The 14,709-nt window shown below is 36.1% G+C and overlaps 1 protein-coding gene across 2 annotated transcripts; it reads right to left on the bottom strand.

The window, feature by feature from the left end:
• Positions 1-268: 268 nt before the first annotated feature.
• LOC116210874 (D-2-hydroxyglutarate dehydrogenase, mitochondrial-like) lies at positions 269-13,069 on the bottom strand. 2 transcript variants are annotated; one of them, XM_031544985.1, is made up of 16 exons: positions 12,930-13,069; positions 11,997-12,337; positions 11,471-11,572; positions 9,690-9,737; positions 8,279-8,349; positions 7,384-7,502; positions 6,709-6,804; positions 6,520-6,629; positions 6,019-6,099; positions 4,275-4,375; positions 3,297-3,405; positions 2,736-2,841; positions 1,808-1,893; positions 1,601-1,726; positions 881-977; positions 269-755 (listed from the first exon to the last, which is right to left on the bottom strand). In XM_031544985.1, the coding sequence occupies exons 1-15, from the start codon at positions 13,036-13,038 to the stop codon at positions 888-890; spliced, it is 1,695 nt and encodes a 564-aa protein (XP_031400845.1). In that variant the 5' UTR covers positions 13,039-13,069; the 3' UTR covers positions 269-755; positions 881-887. The 2 variants fall into 2 exon arrangements, with proteins under 2 accessions (XP_031400845.1, XP_031400846.1); XM_031544986.1 differs by lacking the exon at positions 12,930-13,069 and having other exon boundaries at positions 12,032-12,337.
• Between the last annotated feature and the right edge of the window lie 1,640 nt (positions 13,070-14,709).

Raw genomic sequence — 14,709 nt, 5'->3', positions numbered from 1 at the left:
TAGCAATCTTGTCACTTTATGTATGATCCTCATAAAGGACTCTTTGCCCTTGACGAATGCATTGAGCTATGGCAGCCCGTAGTTATGTATGGTTCAAGTGATGGACCTGATTACTTTTCTAGCTACCTCATATTAGTGAGGTATATACGCCTGTTACATTCTTCATTTGCTTGAGTCATGCTATCCTACCGTTCATTGCAGTCTCTCCTTCCGCCCAGTCGATATAAATTGAGGATTAGACAAAAACTACAATTAATAGAAGAAATTGTAAAATGAACATTTTGATCCCTTAAAAGACAGTCTTGCCTTTACACGGAGTATGTCGATCAAGATAACATGTACTCGAGAACAAGCTCTCCCAAGAAACAGAAATGCTGACCATATCTCAACAAGCAAGGGCTGAAGATTTTCCTTGGGGTTTTACATTATCGATTGTTCTTTATTTTGCTGTTGCGTTTTTTTCTTTTTTCTTTTCAGCTGAACATAATACGTACAAGTCTACATGATGTTAAGAATGCAGATCGGCAGACAAAGAAGCAAAATTATGCACAAGTACATATTATGACCCGATATATCTGCCAGCAACATGTGAGTGCCTTCCATAGTGTGTCTCGAGTAGCAGCGAGTTACAGTGACACATTCGTTCATATAAATGCTATTCTAGCTGTAGGCATTCATCAAGTACTATGTTACCTTTCATCTCTCTGTTATTCGCGTCGGCACTGCTTCATCTCCCCCAGACGGGACTCTACACCCTTCACCATCAAATCAAGAAAACATCTTATTCTCAAAGGAGCCAAATGCCAAATTTTGGAGATCTTAATTGACTGTTTACATAGAAAACCTGAATGAGAACATAGGCTTCCTGCGACTCATATACCTTACTTTCAATGAATCATGGATTGTGGAAGAACTTTATACGGGTTGAGTATGCCGTTTGGGTCCAGCAACTTTTTGATGGAAGCCATCACATTTACCTGTCCATAGTGAAAATCTGTCGGGCTTGGCTAATATGTATATTTTGCATAGAATGAACCACTGGTAGCACGGAAAACAGAACCTGGCTGAATATCGAAGCAGTAATGGCGCGAGTTTATTAGGTCCATGGAGAGATTCAAGAAGCCCAATCATTTTTGTGTCAATAACATTAAATTACTAATAATTATCTTCCTTTTGTTAAAACTTATCTGGGTTCAAGTTCAGTTTGTTTAAGTATCTGTCCGAATCAGCCATGTTTGGTGACTGAACCAACCAGTTGAGTCCAGTTAAACGGGTGGAACCTAGCATGCTTGAGCAGCATGTGTTCTTACAGGTTTTGCATTCAACCAGATTCAGTGGACGATAATCAAGCTTATCTTTTTTATCCAGTCGGACAGAGCAGTTGATCTAAACCTTCCCCATCCGCCGGGACTGATTTATGTACTTCTATTTTTGTTCTACTTGTCAAGAGGTTAAGATGACCCTTTCTAGATCCCATCAAGTCCAGCAGTTGAAAGTGCTGTTCCAGTCCAGCCCTCATAACAGGTGATTGGAAGCTTCTTGTCAATCATAACTTCAAACATTAAATAGTACAAAAAAAGTCGGAGATTTTGAGACTTACAGCTGCAGGGGATTTGCTGTATAAAATCTTGTTAGCCTTCATGAGTCCAAGGCCGTGCTCAGCACTTATACTTCCTCGATTCTTAGACGTCCACTCGTACACAAAGGGTTCGATTTGTGCCAGAATCTGAAATCAATCCTCTGTCAAAAGTCTGAATGATAAAAAAAATCTCTGAAGAAGATATTCCAACGTGACAAGGAAATTTACAGCATCATCGTACTGAGGAGCTGAAATGTTAAGATGCAGGTTTCCATCGCCGAGATGACCGTATGCCACTACAGTGGCCAAGTTATCTAGAAATATAGAAGAAAAGATGTTAATCAACTCATCGATCGAGGGTACCTTAAATTATGTGTTTAATGGATAAAACTAAGTGGCATCAAAATCAAAGAAAGATGGGAAATCGAAGAATTAAGCTTGGTTTCTGGAAGCTTACGAGTTAAAAATTTAGTATAATACACCAAAGTGACACCAGAATGGAAGAAAGGTGATGAATGAAGAATCTGTTACTACTAGGGATGACCAACATATTCAACACTTATGATGATGGCACATTCAAATCATTCTTTTCCATGAAACTGATTGACTAGCTAAAACTTGCACAGGCTTCTAAGAGCAACCTCAAAAAATTAGCAAATGCAGAGTGTACGGTACCACTTCAAGTTGAAAAAAAAAAAGATTATATATTAAAACTCAAACAGACCACTGCAAGTAGTGTACACTTTAATTATTTTGACTAACATTTATGATTTAAAAAGATAAAACTCTTGCTTCCAGCAACACCATTACCGACTGTGCTATTAGACGTCCATTCCGATTAGCGATGACAACAAAGGCATGAAAACATACACATTACCAATTGTTCTTAAGATATACAAGGAAGCAATTACAGTCAGCCAATGAAGTTATCCAATGCCAGCCCAGTTGAGAGACGATTTATATTCTGAGAAGGGAAACTCTCTAACTTTCTTTTGTTTTCGCCAGTTCTTTACAGTCCTACTGAGAGTTTTGTAAGAACGTCTGATCAGATTTCTGCTGGTCAAGGCTTTAAAACATTCGAAACAATAGAACTTTACAAGTAGTAGTTAATATATACATTTAAAAGTACTAAGATGTAAAAAGTGATCTCTCTTACCAAGTCTAGTCCGCATTTCTTCAACAAGATTGTAAAGCTTTTCGACAGGTAGTGAAAGATCGTAATTGTAGTTAGGCCCAGCTTTTATCAATGCTTCAGGTAAACCCTGATAGAGCAACATGGAACAGGAGTTAAGAAAATGTTTCGTCTCATGCACTTATCATAGTCCTCTAATTAAAAGTCCCAAACTATTAGTTTAATGAAAACAAAGAGGAATGACATAGATTTCTTACAGCAATAGCATGATTTCATTTGTCGACATATTGAATTGTAGCATTTGTTTGCCTATGGCATTTGACAGTGATGATGACTCTTTTGGGAAGGGTATCTAGTTGATGACAGAGAACGATCTAAGGAATGTGTATTGCATAATCAGGAAAGACATGCTGACAGGGTAACATCTAACAAATATATTTTTAAGACAACTTTCTTGAAGAACAAATTGTGTGGAATTATAATAGGGTAAAGATGAAACTATCACTGCAAAAAGAATCAAGACAATGTAACAAATCATGAACAAGAAAAGTTCAACGAAATGAATCTGAACGATGAAATACAAACCTCACGAATATGCCAAATTGAAGACGCTTGTTGTATATCTTGGGCAACAATTCCATCTGAAATCAAACCACCTTCCATCGCGCTCAATAGAAAGGCTTCCAGTTTCTCTCTGAAAATGCCGCAGTTGAAAATGGAAACACAAATGAAGGATATGTATTATAAGATTCATGTCCTTCAAGATTTATGTATTACAAGAAGCATCAGCTCACCATAACTAGACAAAACAGTAGAACCCATATGAGTCCCTAAAATAGTATATCTTGGAAAATAAGGAAAATTAAGCTCTGAGACAAATACTGAACCATCATGATGAACAGGATAAGTGAATATTCGAAAAGCTGTCTTTTCTTCTATTTACAATCTTGGGGTCATCTTTATGTCTATGTTTCTTGAACGCTATTAAAGAGATATTCGGCAAAGATGGAATGCGGACATTATTTCATCTCAATAGTGAGACTAAACTAAAAAAGCTTTTACAATAAGACAGTTCACCAGAAGTTTACTTTGACAAAGAGTAGCCACTACTACAAGTTACAGAGATTTGTCGCACTTTTGTACTCGTAGTACAAGGGATTAAATTAAATCCTCTAAATGAACCACATTGGAGCTGAATTAAGATGAAGTGAAAGTTAATAACAAACATGAAGACACAGAAAAGGAGGCCTAAGCTCCAGAAATAATTAGCAGAATTAAGAAATGCGGTGACATATAGAGGCAACACAAATTCTACAAGTTTACATGACGATTAATGTTTGCTTTGTATCCTGTGTTCAATGTTATCAGAGACACTTTGGTAATTTAGAACTGCTAAAGTAAAAGAAATCTACATTAATATGAAACTAACTGTTCTCAATAACCAAGTAGATATATGTCAATTTTCCCTTGTAGCAACTCTGGGATCACCAACACTGGATATCATGAGGATAAAATTAAGTACTTCTAGTTAAATAGTAGATGATAAAACAGAAAGAAGGTTACCTGTCATAAGATTCATTACTGCCTGTCGTCTCGATCAAAACATAGAAATTGTGCAGTGAAGGAGGCAATGGATTACGAACACCTTCTAAATGGTTCAGTGCCTGTAAGACAAACGTAGTAAGCGGGGCTAAAAGGACCTGAGAAAGTATTTAACGAAGTGCAAGGACATCACTGTCCACAAAATAACATAATGTGTAAAGTGATATATGAAAAATGCAATCTTTTACGGAGGTACAAATAGACTTACAGGTGGAGATACATGAAGACAACTAAAAGATGCATTACTGAGAATAACATCACCATATTATGATTTTACCAACTTAACATCATGCAGGATGTACATGAACCACTATTTATGGAGTAAGCTGAAGTATTATCTATGTAATTAGTGCACCTGGGAAATGATTGCTATAGATGCTCAAATGGATGGACTACCAAGAGGTCTGAGGCTGGCCATTATGTCTTGTTCTGTGGTAATAGGAGTATGGACCATAATGTTGTGGCATGACCAAATGCAGTGGTTAAGTAGAGCTATGGCTTTAATAACTTAGGAACTATGGTGTTTGAATGAACAATGGGCTCCCTTTTGTTTGGCATAGAATCAATTACAAGTAAATTCAAGGAAAACACTTTTTTTTCCCCCTAATGTTTGGCATGGCGTGATGATAGTTAATATACAATTATTGGATATATTTCCAAAAATAAGTTGCTTGAAACTATAAAAATTAGAAGCTCTGTCACCCCTATGGGTGGCTGCACAGCCCTGCTGGAAAATGGCCAACTTGCAGACTTATCTCACCAGAGACATCCGAATGTGCCGGCAACATTAACCACCCCAAATCTGGGATAGCAGATCCAGATCTAGGTGGTGGTGGGGGATCAGGAAGCAGGGAACGTTGTTTCTGGGTGTGTGTGTGTGTTTGTGTGGGTCTGGCAACCTTGGCCTACGTACGCCCCCACCTCCCCAAAATGAGACCCCATACTCTTTCTGTCTATTTTTTTCTGTCTGTTCTAAGCCCAACCTGTGGCCAGCCGTGGGGTTGATGGCCTAAGGCAAGCCCTCCACAGCCCAAAATTAGATCCCAGATTTGGGATCTCAACTTGTCGCCACCGGCCACGAACACCCCCGCCAAGGTTGCAGTGGCATCTGCACCATCCAGACTATTTGGTGGTGAACTGCAGTAGGGTATGGCAGTGATCCTGGTGGCAGTACAGCTCCTTGTGGTGACGGCATTTTTCATAGACCAGTCGAGGTCCATCCAGATTCTGGAACTGTTTTGTAACAATTTTGGCCGCAAATCATTTTTCTAATAAATACTGTAATTAATTTTCATGGTTGACCAAAGATAAATTCCACTGATGTCTAATTTTTCCATGAAACAACAGCGGAAAGTCATTAAAATGAATTCCTGTAGTTCTATTCCCTCCCACACTCCACCTCAGCCCAAAATAAAGAAAATGAAAAAATGGGCATAAAACAAATATAGTATGCCATACACACGCCGATAAAATTTATCTAGGATAATCACAGTATATATGAGTAGCGGCCTTAGACCCAATTTACCTACTATCACGCCTTGGATTACACAATATGCTCTCGCCATTTTATAGTGATAATAATTTGATTAGTCTAGATATATAATCAAGTTGCAGAGTGCAATTGCTGCACATGGTTTCTTCCAACCTCATTCTACCTTAAAAACACAAGGACATGTAACATGTAAAACCAGGAGTAAAGACTTACCAGAGTCATCGACTGTTCATCTAGAAATTCAAAAGCAGAGAGAATCTCCCCAAGTTTCCTCTTTGCCTCCAATAGGAGTTTCTGCAAGAAAGGATCAAAATTAGTCTGACAGTTGCACAGAAGATAGAACTAGTTAAGGGAGCATCAACTGTTATAGCAACATCACTAGTTCATAATTCCAGTACAAAAATTCAGTGATTCTGGAAGAGTCAGTTAGAGAAGTGCAGGATCACTGTTCCTCTTCATCGAAGTACAAAGATGCCTCATTATGTTTCCCTCTATTTTTTGTCCATTTGTGTATTGTAATTCAATTAGTCATTTAAAGTCAATAAATAAAGGAACCTCTCAATTGGTTTATAGGATTAAAGAAACTCCAATGAATAAGCAGTAACCACAACTATGATGCACTTCCATATTAAAGTGAAAAAAAAAGAAAAGAAAAAAAAGCTGGGAATTCAGTTAGAAAAATATAAATAATTTGAGAGTTTGAAGTTACCATACCTGGCAACTGAAATAATCTTTACATGCAAGAAAAGCTACATTTACTGATGACAGCTTTGGGGGGGTAAGGATTGACACTTTAGTTACTATCCCTAAGGATCCCTCGCTCCCTGCATTGACAATACTGTGAGTACTTCTCTCGCACCATTTCCTAACCTGCAATACAGTTTAATATTTCTGCCGACCTACCTATGAAGAGATGCTTCAGATCATACCCAGTATTATCTTTGTGCAAAGTACCAAGCATGTCGAGCACTTCACCGTTAGCCAAAACTGCTTCAAGACCTGCAAAGTGTGAAAATACAGAAGCAAATATTCAAACTAACTTATTGCCAGATAATGATTACCATTGCTGCACTGCAGCTTTTGCTCATCATCATTAAGACTGATAGTCGAAACCTTTTTATAGCTGTTCCACTCCATCTCAAATTCATTTGATGAATGAAAACATCTTTGCTAAATTCTCTGTTACGGCATAAGCAGAGACTCATCTTCCTAGAAAAAGAAATTCATTTTAAGAAAAAGCAAATACAGTCAACAGTACTCTATCAACTGAATAGTGGAGATACTACAAAAAAATAATTCACAATTTCATCTTTCCTTCAGTGAAGACATGGTTTTGTTTACCTACCAAGATACTTATGAGAAAGTGAAACAAATTGTGGTTACACAGTCAATAAGCGACCCATTTGATATAGGGAAACAGAACCTCCTGTTCACTCACGAATTGCAGGAAATAACCAGAACAAAGCACCTAGTTTGTAGCAATTGCTTGTTAAAACTTTCGACTCTTCCTATATAGTCCTAAAGGAAAAATAAACTCTCCTTATTCTAATTCTAATTTGAAAAAGAGATAATCCTCACCAAGTACATTTCCGTGAAGTGATCCATATCGAAGAAGGCGCAAACCACCAGCATTGGTTGAAACATTGCCACCAATCTGGCAGCTCCCCTTTGCACCTAAGTCGAGGGGCATAATAAATCTGAATAGAAGCATGACTTACTTAAACCAAACCAAAGTACAAGAATTATCTAATTTGTTCAAATTGGATCAGCAACAATCAGAAATAGCCTTCCGACAGATAAAGTGACACTGATTTTACAAAAAGTGAAGGTCTGGTGTCGAAATGTCTCGATAACAAGCTTTTCTATTTGAAGAAACAAGGCAAATTCATGGTCATCTAACAAGTTAACTAGACCTAGTTCTCCTGGAAAGATAGAGGAAAGAGTTGGGTTTCGATTTTTTTTAATATTAAATTAATGTTTTCTTTTTTTTCGGGGGATTAATTGTTTTCAAGTCTCAGGTGGTCCCACCCTACGTTCTTGGCTTCATTAAATTACTGTGATTTATTCAGAGCCGATAAAGCTATTAGATCCCACGCTTAAGAGGCACCATAAAGTTTCAGGTATCATGCCACAATCATTAAACTTAGTTTTGTGTTTTTCCTTTTTGCCATTACTAAATTCAATTACATAAGACAAGATTTTAAACACCGATGTCAGACATCTTTGCAAACAAATGGCTAAAGTCCATAATTATATGATAATCTCTAAATCTTTTCCATACAAAATCCAGGTCTTTGAGTTGCTTTAGCCACTAGGAATACCTAGAGAAAACTATATCTTATCAACTTATTGGCACATCTGTTATTCTGATCAGACATATATTGGCTATGCCAATTAAGAAGCCATTTTCCACAAACTAAAAACAGGGAAAAAAAAAAAAAAAAAGAAGCTTGAATGAAACATATACCCTTACCCTCGGTTGTCCAAAAATGAGATCAGGTTTTCCAATATGCATCCTGCCTCACAAACCAGAATACCGCTCACCTGCAAGGAATACAAGGTAAAAAAGGAGCAAGATTCCACTTACAATCTAGTAGTCCTTAAATCATCAACTTCATGACCAGTGATTATTGGGATTTCACAAGTCAACAGTCAGCAACCACTCAAGATAATGAACAATATTATTCAAAAGAAAAGCAGGACCAAGCAGCCCACAACCTCAGCAGACTAATACAATTTGTAAATGCATAGATCAGACAGCCTCTAGATGATCCATTCTGTTGCCATATCTCATATATCATATAAAATATAAAATATGTAGGGACCTGTGTACTTTTAAGAAATTTTTTTTAAATTTTTTGAAAATTTTCATAAAAATTGTATAAATATAAACTATGTGTTCACATTCCTAAAATGGAGAGCACCTTTTTGAGTAAAAGTTGCATTTTCTTAATTTTCCAATGTTTATTTTTTAAAAATTTAAAACCGTTTCCAATTTTATTTTGTTCTAATATTATATATGTGTATCTCTATATATCAACTACAGATTCATACTGATCTCCTTTTCTTTCACAAACTCTAGCCCAAGTGCAATTATCATATTCTTTTACTTGTTTGAGTCCTTATGTGAATCTATTTTTGTTTTATGCATTTCTACATGTTAAACGACAGAGGAGGTCTTTATTTTATATATGAATATATATAATATATATATGTGACTAATGTTACATGTATTCTTAATTGACATTTTGCGAACACCTAATTTGTAAACCTTTATGTGGTTTAGTATTATATATGAATTTGCGAGCTTTTGTTATTAATTCAATGTTAGACCTTGATTATATAATCAAGATAATGTTATCTATATTATTTTATTAATAATAACCATTTGTAACTTTATGATTATCACATGTATCAAAATCCTTATATTGCATAAGACTTTCTAGATGGCTTATGATTTACATCAAAATCATAAAAGCAAATAACAATAATAATTGTTCACATAGTAAACATGCTCTCCAAGTTTCAAGGTCAACATAAAGATACTCAGCTTATAATTTGTAAATATGACTTTTTTATTTTGTTTATAGAATTAAATCTAGAAAAGGAGAAAGAAGTGGAAGTGACAAATAAAAAATTCTTATCTAAAAATAAACGGAAAGCAACTCAAACAGCATAAGTAATTTCAGCAACTTGACAATCAAGGCATTACTATAAGCATTAAGTAAATCAGGTCATTTAATTAACATCTGATCAGAAGGGTCCTCAGCAAATTTGAGGAACAATACAGTTTCATGCTGCATGCCCATGCAGCGATACATGAATCTTGAAGAAGTATGCCATGATGGTGTTTTACGAGTGAGATATAAAATAGAACTTCTTACCTTGTCGAAAGATATCACATTATTCATCGAACTCACATTGATAATCACCTGCAGCATTGATCACACATCATCATCTAGATACAAGGTCTGGATACAAGCGAAACACTCGATTTATAGAATCAGTTATTATGTTATGTAAATGAGAATCACTATATTAGCATATAGTTTGTTCGGTTCTTTCACAAGATGAGATCCATTTCTGCAAGAAATTGTCACCTAACCTACCAATGCCTGATTCTTAGAAAAAAAGGACCCTAGCTGTTGGATCAACCAGTCAAAATAAATCTTCAGCACAAGCATGGTCACAACTTCTTTCATCAGTGCTTTGTGCAGGCAATTGCATGGATGAAATTGTAAAATATTTTAATTAGCTGTATAATGTTCGAAAAATTACAATTTCTATAGGCATATAAAATCCGATGCTAACATATATCCTGCGAGATATAAAATGCATACTACTCTGAATATGGAAAGACCTCTCTCTATATGATAATATATATATATATATAGTGAAACTACTTACGTGATAATACCATTGCCATCAAATATACTGCCATACTATTTCTGCAAAATAGTAAATATTTCATTTTTTTAACTATATAAAGTGCACATAATAATAATAATATAAATTATATTCACAATCTTATGAGGCGATAATAGATTATATTTCGGATATTGTGTAAAATTATAGTGTATATTAATTGTGGAACTCTACTTAAATAGGAAACTATAAATTGAAAATTAATTATATCATATCAAATTAGTAAAAATCTAAATTATATAATGGTGATGTGGCAGCATGAGAGGGTTTAGAATTCTGATGACAAAGCTGCATGAGAGAAGACGATTTCAATTTTGATGAGGTGGCAGCGTGAGTCGCCGACTTTAGAGTTTGTTATTATATGTGTGTGTATGCATATACACATACTTGTAAATTGTAGCATGATGCGTTATACGAAGTTTGGGGTAATAGCGTTAAATATGGGGCCATAATATGTAATAATCTAACTAGTATTATTTTTATTATTATCTTTTTTTCCTTCTTTTTTTTTTCCAATAAGTGTGAGTAAACATTATCTATAGAACACGTATAATCTCATTACATGGGTTTTTGTCCAATCTTTTTGTCCTTCTCATGCTGTCAAAGATAGGATTGGGATAAATTCCAATTATTAAAAGTGCAGCAATCTGTGCCTCCCAAAATACCATGTCAAAGTTGATTAAAAACCCCAAGGAAGTGCTCTGTTTTGCCCCTCAGAATGCCTAGTTTCCAGCAACATCTATGAGTTCTGCCAACTTATGACAATTCATGGTTAATGGTTGTTCATTCAGAAACTTTCTTAAATGGCAAAAAGGGAAAATATTTCATCAAAATCTCCCAAAGTCAAAACATTTCTATGCTATTAAGAAAAGAACGGTATTTTTTATATACAATAACCGTAGGAAGTATGCTAGAACAAATCTCTGAATTAACTATTCATTTGGTGCATATTTTCAACTATAATTTGCCATTCACAAGAAGAAACCCAAGTATTTAAACAAGAGACTAATCTTCACATTTAATACTTTAAAAAACCACAGGCATGCGCAAAGAAAATGGAGGCCATTTTTATTGTCAACATAATGAACAATAAAAGGTAATAAGTAAACAAGCTTTGTTTTGAGTGCTGCTGATTTTTAGCTTCAGAGAAAAAAGCAGCCATAAGTAGACAGTAAAGCTTGAAACCACAATCATAAAGGTAAGCAATAAGAAAATCATTAGGATGGCGAAAATGCATTACCTCGTCAAAAACGGGAACATTTCCACCTACAACGCCAGTATTTCCACCTTGAGGAACAACAGCCAAGCATCTAGAATTGCAGTACTTCAGAATGCTGGAGACCTGGACAAAAACATATATAATCAGTAAAAAAGAACATAGAAAAGGAATATAGAATAAGAAAAAGCTACGAAGCATAATATTAATAAAAACTCTTTCATAGCTGAGACACATATCAATCCACAGACAAAACAGAGCACCAAAGAATTGAGAGCGTCTTTAACTGCATATATGCAATCTCTTGTTTGGAATTTATATGACAAGATTAACAGGCAGGCACTAAACCACCACTACTTCTCTTGTAAAAGAGGCATGAGAGAATATCAACTGGCATTTCCAGTATTTCAAGCTCAGAAATATTAGGAATAACCTACAATTGCTTCAGACATTCCACAGATTTTGCAAAGCAAGTGTTTTCCCTTCAAGATATGACTATCACCGAAAAACATATACTCATTTGTCTTCAAGAAAAGAGAAAGGAAGGAACCTCCTCAGTGGTCCGAGGCAGGAGCAGAAGCTTACTTGAGCCTCTGTATTTGTGCATCCAGTCAGTATTTGCAGACAGGAGAGTGTCTTCATCCTGGATAACATTTTTTTCACCCAATATTTCCTTGAAATAACTTATATCGTTGGAATTCAGCGTCGCAAACTTAGAGTTCCTCTCGATTTTTGTGGCCGTGGCTCCAAAGAATCTGTTTTGAATTCCAGGTGTTTCACCAAGACAATTTCCCGACCATAAATGATGTGAACGCTGTCCAAAATGCTGCTTTTGCTGTCCAATAAATGGTCGTATCCATTCACAAGTTCCTTCATGCCTGTACAAAACTCCTGTGCCAGAAACAGAATCTCAGGCAATTAACTTCTATGATGAGCGACGCAGTTAAGTATAGGTCAAACATTCGTCACTTCATAGCAGCAAATACACGACTCGGCCAGGCCAATGTTATCATTTCTCGGTAAAGATTGGGATGCAGCGACAACAGAGGTTAGGTGGCAGTAACTTTGCCCAACTTCGGCTCAAATTTCCCATGAACTCCAATTATCATATAACATTGATTTCCAGTTTTGCAGCTTTAAAGATCAGTGAATCTTATCCAATTCACAATGAACTAGTAGAATTCATCCTCAATTAAGCATATCAAATTCCTCCATTGAAAAGTTAACATCAAATGGTGATTTCACGCATAGCACCAGCAGACTACTGCCATGCACTGAGCCAATCCTTGCAGCATGCCGATTACTACTCCAACGTTTAAGAGCTTTTAACAAGACATGGTCAACCTTCTAAACGGAGCACAGAGAAGTTAACCCGAACTCTCAACTAGTGCTATTGTAATCGGACATCGAATCTGGAAGCTAAATTGGATTGTAAGCAGAGTGAGGGATCACTTAGCGGGAGAAGAGGACTGAGAAATCACACCTGAAGGAGTCGAATTTTGGAGCTTAGGGCTGCACCGGAGATCGGATAGAGGGTTCGAGCAGAGCCGGAGGAGACGATGAGCTGCTGACGACCACCTCCACTTCTCCATTTTCACTGATTCGCTTTCTTGCAGAGCTGACGACTACCATAGTGAGTGAGCAATTTTGAAGTGTTAGGGGAGCGACAGTATGAAATGACCAAAACACCCTCGCGCTTGTTTTTTTTTTTTGGCTAACTTGGGGTGTTCAGTCTTCGCCCGACTAATTCCCGAAACTCTATAAACATCCGGCGGCGCAAGAGTAGATAATCTCGCCAAAAGCACTCCGGTGACTCCAAAGGATTCGAACTTAGAATCGGGTGCAAGTTTAGGCGCACCTTAATTATTAGGTCAAACTCCATTAAGATAATGTGAATTGGATAAGATTCAATGAACCAAGGATTGAAAATAAGATTCAATTAAGCATATCACAATGAATCGAGGGGTCGACAGCCGATGGAGGTGCCCCCGATCCCCCAATTTGGGGGATTCCATGAAAATATGATGTGTGAAAAATTATTTTAAAAATCATGGCGTATGATGTAATTTATCTTTTATATATATAGGCCTCTTTCGTTAAGGGAAACAAAAAAAAGAAAAGGGAATGACCGTTCACGAAAAGAAAAGTTCCAAAGTACCGGTATATAATTTACTATCCTTTCCACAAAAGGTTCATGGTCTCTGCTAGACCCTTCTGCATATTCGGGCATTAACAAAACGCGAGCTGAGTCGAGAATTGCCAACCTCAAGCTCGTCTCACGCTTTAAGGCTGAGAGAGCTTGCTCACAAATTTAGAGTTCATTTAATAGGGCAGTAAAAGATTTTGTAAGTGTTTCTTCGTTGATTTTAAGGAGAAATAATGTTGGATGGTAATTCTGCATATTTTAATCTGAGTTGCCTTTGGCTTGTGCAAACATGTTTCTTTGTATTTTATTACCTATCAATTATTTATTTTACTTACAACAGTTTTAAACTAGTATAATATAAACACTTTAACTTATTATAAAATTAATAATTCTCTTTTTCAATATTTTTTTTCAACATATTTTCATCGATAATAACGCTTTCAAACCAAGCTTTAGCAAAGTATTAGACTAGGGAGAAATTTCAACTTATGATCTCACACAATATTATTGAAAAAAAACTCGAAAGCTAAAATAAGCATATCAGAGGAGAGATTCATAAGTTTTATTAAATAATAAACAAACTGACTAAAAATCATGAGAGACGTGATTTTCAGTGCTATCTCATGAACCATAATAACAATATGTGTTTTTTTCTCAATTAAATATGACATCTTTTTACTGCATCTGGAGGGAGAGGAACGCCAGGCTCTACCGGAATCAAGTCTCGCCTCCAACAATTATAATACGAAGGATCTTCTCGGATGTGAAAGCAAAGTTGTCTGTTCTCCCTCGATTCTCATGCAAAATTGCACACTCTATCATTGCGAGGCATATGTTTCACCATTTTGATACTGCAACTAGTTGACTTGAGAGTAGCTCTTGGGTATTTTTTATTTTACTCCGTATAGAGGAAAATGGTATTGGTTTCTGATGTAAATTCATCTGTTATCAATGAAGTTTCATCATTTATCCAAAAAAAAAAAAATATGACATCTTTGCAATCTTTCATAAGTTAATCGATACTCGCAAATCTATTGAATCAAGAATTATTGAACTCGACTCCCGGCATTTATCGAACCCAGTCCGAGGCTCGAGTAGCTCACTAGTAGCTCGGCTC

The sequence above is a fragment of the Punica granatum genome, chromosome 6 (assembly GCF_007655135.1).
Source record: "Punica granatum isolate Tunisia-2019 chromosome 6, ASM765513v2, whole genome shotgun sequence".
Taxonomy (NCBI): Eukaryota; Viridiplantae; Streptophyta; class Magnoliopsida; order Myrtales; family Lythraceae; genus Punica; species Punica granatum.
Note: the sequence above shows the minus strand (reverse complement) of the source record. Positions and strands in the feature narration are given on the sequence as shown.

Excerpts from the sequence above, each read along its gene's own strand:
- LOC116210874 (XM_031544985.1), bottom strand. The coding sequence starts at position 13,038 with ATGGAGAAGTGGAGGTGGTCGTCAGCAGCTCATCGTCTCCTCCGGCTC. Across the intron at positions 12,338-12,929 it reads CCAAAATTCGACTCCTTCAG|GAGTTTTGTACAGGCATGAA; the intron begins GTGTGATTTCTC and ends TTTCTGGCACAG. Across the intron at positions 9,738-11,470 it reads ATGTTCCCGTTTTTGACGAG|GTGATTATCAATGTGAGTTC; the intron begins GTAATGCATTTT and ends TCAATGCTGCAG.